Below are 5,176 nucleotides of genomic sequence, written 5' to 3'. Positions count from 1 at the left end.
GCATTACTTCACTGCCAGGCATATCCTGAAATTACAGGTAAATTAGTGTATCAAAAATCATGGGTATTGTATCTGCAATTTTTTTGATATGGGTGGCATGTGGAAAAAGGTTCATGTGAGTCATCTATTTTTGGAAATCAACCTTATAACAGGTGAAATACAGTGACTGGTAAAGTTATGCAAGTAGGTACAGCAAATGATGTACATCCGCAAGCTGAATAAATGCACAATGCCGTTAGGGAGGGACTTCCAGGATTTTGATCCAGTGATAGCAAAGGAATGGCGATACATTTCCAAGTCAGGACGGTGAGTGGCTTGGACAGGAGCTTGCATGTATATATGGACACAAGTGTAATGATACATCATTTGTTGTGTCTGCATCAGCAATCTGTATGTATTTTTCATTTCTCCTAGTTTTCTCCCCTCTTATGGACTCAGGCTAGTATATCAATGTCATGTACCCTTTTGCACTTCTCCGAAGTGACAATTTTTCATACAAACGTCTGGAAAAGTATTCAACTATTACAATCAAGACTAATCCCATTTTCACAAGTGTTGGCGCATGCACGCTTTACAGTAAGACACATTAATTCATAAATTTAGGTGTGGATTTCCCACCTCCTTAGCCAGGGAGCACTGAAACAAAGCATCCTAATGGCCAGTCCAGCTGAGATGAGCTCAGCATGCACCAGTGATCGAACCTGGGAACAACTTTGTCTGCTGGCTCAGTTCCAAACCAGGGATTGTACTCAACAATTGAGCAGAGAAGCTCAAAATACAGTGCATGCTCCAGCAATCTAGACATTAATATCTCAGAGGTCAGTAGTGATCTGTTAGCAGTATTATAAACATGCAAAGTAAATCTAACAATATTTAGGAGAATTAAAAAATCACAGAATCATATTTTCTAATATCAAAATATAGCAATTTATTCAAGACATTGAATATGATTTGATGATTTGTTTTCTTTAATGAGCACGAGCTACATCACACATTCTGGATTAGAAGAAACATAAAAGGTCACGTGATCTCCTTTGACCTAAACTCCTGAGAGGCTGCAAGGAGAAGGAACAAAGTCTGGCTGACAGTCTGACACAGACAATAAAAGCAACAAAAGCCAGAACACAGATATTAAACAAATGAATTCTCTGCGTATGACAAGGAACATATTCAAAAAACTCAGAGAACAAAACAAAGCAGACCCTTACATTAGACAAAGTGCACCTCACCTGGCTCTAAACAGCTTTGTTAGCAAATATTTAAAAAAAAAGACCTAAAGCATGGCATGAGATTAAAGAATTTAAGCTCTTGTACAGTGTTACGATGTCTCATTTCTCGCATTTCTTTAAAATGAAGTGTCTGCTAGGTTTGTGGTTTGCCGTTCTGGCTTTTAAGGTCTGGCGTGTGATTAAAGGTAAAAATTACAAATATTTCTTTTGCTATTTCTTTTTCAAAAATACACTGGGGATCTTCCCGTGAGTCTTCTTTCCCTGTATGAAGCTGGTGACAAGTTCACCTTCTCAAATGTAAAGCACTTTTAATATGCAGTTCTCTGAAGAAGTGCCTTTTTGAAAGATCACAACCTGAAGCACAGTAATGTAAGCAAGTCTATCAGCAGTTCAGGAAAGCTTAAGTTTTAAAACCCCACAGATTCCTCCCTGCAGCTTCTAGAAACAAAATCATTCACATCCAACCCTGGTAAAAGCTTCTTTTAGGAACCTACATAATACTCCAGCGTCCCTAAAACTTCTTTTTAAACAAAACAAAAATCCAGAAAATATAAAGTGTTGCTATTACAAAGTTGCAGATTATTTCACTGTGACTGCACACAATGTTATTCTTCATTTTCAGCAGCACTGTAGTGTCCAAACCAGAATGAGGAAAGTACATGAAGGAAGGAAAATCTACATTATTTCCTTTTTTTTTGTTGGTCATTTGTATTTTTTTCTCTCATGTTTGTTTTTTTTTTGGTACATCACAGCATCTGCAGTTTGGCACAATGCTCTCAGTCACGAACATAAATTGCCATCATCTGTCCTGTTGAAAACCCCAAAACATGAACTGAAGCAGTATCCTTGCGTGACATTCCAAGGCTGAAGGGTTCAACTGGTGAAAATGCCAGCGCACGATTGGGTTTCATTTGGGGGACTGAACTGGGGGTTTGCAGACAATAAAATCATTATTTGGAAGGGTGGGGCAGGGAATTAGAATTAAATGGTCAGGGAGAGCTGGTTTTAACCATTTCATTTTAAAAGTCAGATTCTTGTAGTTCTGGAGCTGACACACGGTGAAGGAGCGCATTTGCCACCCGCACATTCACTGCCGGTCTAATCTTACATCCTGTTAGCTTGCCATTTTGCTATTTCCGTAGATCAAGCACACAGACCTAGGAAAAACAAAACAAAAACAAATCAACAATTGTTAATAACAATTAGGCACAGAGAGCATTGGTTTTAAAAATACCTAAAGTAAAATCGGTATACTGGAAATTTAAAATGTGCACAGAAATTGGAAGCAGTGGCTGAATATTTGAAAGGGAAATATAGATTTGCAGTTTAGGTGAGCTGTTATGTAGAATCAGTGTTAACATATGATGGACTTACTACTTTCATAGAGTGGTGCAATATTGCTTGGTTTGATTATCTCTCTCTCTAATTCAAGATGTCACAGTCTAGCTGTGTAGTGTTGTTCTGGTAATTTAGACCATCAAATAGAAGGAATGCAGGAATATAAACAATTCTATTTTTGGTAGCTTGTTAATGAGTATAACAAGCCTTCATTTCTCAGAACATTGAGTATAGGAGTTGGGACGTCACGTTGCAGCTGCACGGGACGTTGGTGAGGCCACTTTTGGCATACTGTTCTGGTTGCTCTACTGTGGGAAGGATATTATTAAATGGAAAGGGTGTAGAAAATATTTACAAGTCCTGTTAACAGGACTGGAGGGTTTGAATTAGAAGGAGAGGCTGGGATAGACTGGGACTTTTTCCACTGGAGAACAGGAGGTTGAGAGGTTACCTTAGAGGTTTATAAAATCATGAGAGGCACATATTGTTCCTTGGGGAGGGGAGTTCAAAACTCAAGGGCATGGTTTTACGCTGAGAGGAGAAAGATTTAAAGGGACCTGAGGGCCAACCTTTTCACACAGAGGAGTTTGTATGTGGAATGAACTGCCAGAAGTAGTAGTAGATGCAGGTATAGTTACAACATATAAAAGCTATTTGGCCAAGTACAGGAATAGAAAAGCTTTAGAGGGATATGGGCCAAACGCAGGCAAAAGAGACTAATTTAGTTTGGGAAACCCGGTCAGCATGATGAGTTGGACTGAAGGATCTGTTTCTGTGCTGTATGACTCCATAATGAAAGTCACATTAAGGTGCTGGGGCTGAATTTTTGTGGGCTTTCTCCCACTTTTCTACTACAACTTTTACAAAGGTTCAGCAGGGACTATGTTTACATTTTTTATTCATTTGTGGGATGTGGGCATCGCTGGCTGGCCAGCATTTCTTGCCCATCCCTGGTTACCCTTGAGAAGGCGGTGGTGAGTTGCCTTCTTGAACCGCTGCCGTTCAACCTGCTGTGGGTTGACCACAATGCCATTGGGGAGGGAATTCTAGGATTTTGACCCAGCAACAGTGAAGGAACAATGATATATATCCAAGTCAGGATTGAGAGTGGCTTGGAGGGGAACTTGCAGGTGGTAGTGTTCCCACATATCTGCTGCCCTCGTCCTTCTAGATGGAAGTGATCATGGGTTTGGAAGGCGCTGTCTGAGGATCTTTGGTGAATTCCTGCAGTGCATCTTGTACAAAGTACACACTGCTGCTACTGAGCACCAGTGGTGAAGGGAATGGATGCTTGTGGATGTAGTGCCAATCAAGTGGACTGCTTTGTCCTGGATAGTGTCAAGCCTCTCGAGTGTTGTTGGGGCTGCACTCATCCAGGCAAGTGGGGAGCATTCCATCACACTCCTGACTTGTACCTGCCTAAATGATACTTCTGTCAAACATTTACTGGCAAAGCATGAGAAGAAAGCCCTGGGGAAATACAACTCCCAGGCATCATAATGGGTTATAGCATCTCTTCTTTGACAGTGGGACCTGGGATCAAATTATATCAAGGCTATTGGAATTAAAATCTCCTTTTTCTCTGTCAGAATTAATGGGCTGAATTTTCCTGCCCTTGTGGCAGGAATGACGCTCTGCTCTAAGTGTGGAGCTGCTAGCTCATGGAAGCTGCCACTTACTAGGGGTTCAGTAGGCTGCCACAGATTGCATAAGATGGCTGGATCCAGGGGCTACAAGGTTCATATGGGTCCAGGTGCAGCTGTATGCATTCTTCTGGAGGGGTTATCCCTCCAATTCATGTTTCCTCATAATACTGTGACTTCTTTCAACTGAAGGAGACCATCACAAGCACCTTGATTTTGAGACACTCTCCAGCTCGACTCCTCACCAAAAGCACCCTCCAGTCTTCACAGGGCTTTTGGCCAAGCAATACCACAGCATCTCCAATTGGATCTCCTGGAATTTGCTTGTCCATTGGTTGATTCTAGAATGATTGTGATTGACATCCAACTGCTGCCATTTTCAGATTTCTAAGCTAGAATTGAGGCCACTTTTGGAATTGTGACTGGCCTGGCAAAATGCAGCTCCTGCATAATCCTGCATGAAACAAGTCTGAATGCAATTATCAGCTACTGATGAGCAGATTGCATGCTTTCCCAATTGAAATAGTCAAAGTCTAACTTTAATAGGAGCAAATTACTGCAGATGCTGGAATCTATACTGAAAACAACAAATGCTGGAGATCACAGCGGGTCAGATAGCATCCATGGAGAGACAGCGACCTAACGTTTCGAGTCTAGATGATTCTTTATCCGGGCTGAGATGAAATGTGGAGGGGACAGTCTTCATGCTATAATTGGGGGGCTTGTGGGGGTGGTTGGTATAGGGAGCTGGTGGAAAAACGATACTGATAGCTCAGATTAAGTGATTGGAATGTGAGAATGACAGAACAATGGTCCATTTACCTGCCAGACTGGAAAGAACAGACAGTGCCCTGGGGTGGGACAGGGGAGAGAGGACATGATAACAAAAAATGTAACAAGTAAAGCTAAATGAAAGGGAAGAAATGGGAGAAGGTAACAAGTAAAGCTAAAGGAAAGGGAAGAAAT

At 41.3% G+C, this 5,176-nt stretch overlaps 1 protein-coding gene across 5 annotated transcripts in view; it reads right to left on the bottom strand.

Moving 5' to 3' along the window:
* Positions 1-903: 903 nt before the first annotated feature.
* LOC109910632 (F-box-like/WD repeat-containing protein TBL1X) overlaps positions 904-5,176 on the bottom strand; it is a 446,017-nt gene continuing 441,744 nt past the window's right edge. For all 5 annotated transcript variants that reach the window (XM_048597767.1, XM_048597765.1, XM_048597766.1 and 2 more), the window contains one exon: positions 904-2,386. In XM_048597767.1, the coding sequence (XP_048453724.1) occupies positions 2,360-2,386 (27 nt within the window). In that variant the 3' untranslated portion in view covers positions 904-2,359. The remainder of the gene's footprint in view (positions 2,387-5,176) is intronic.

The sequence above is a fragment of the Rhincodon typus genome, chromosome 6 (genome assembly GCF_021869965.1).
Source record: "Rhincodon typus isolate 14 chromosome 6, sRhiTyp1.1, whole genome shotgun sequence".
Lineage (NCBI taxonomy): Eukaryota > Metazoa > Chordata > Chondrichthyes > Orectolobiformes > Rhincodontidae > Rhincodon > Rhincodon typus.
Note: the sequence above shows the minus strand (reverse complement) of the source record. Positions and strands in the feature narration are given on the sequence as shown.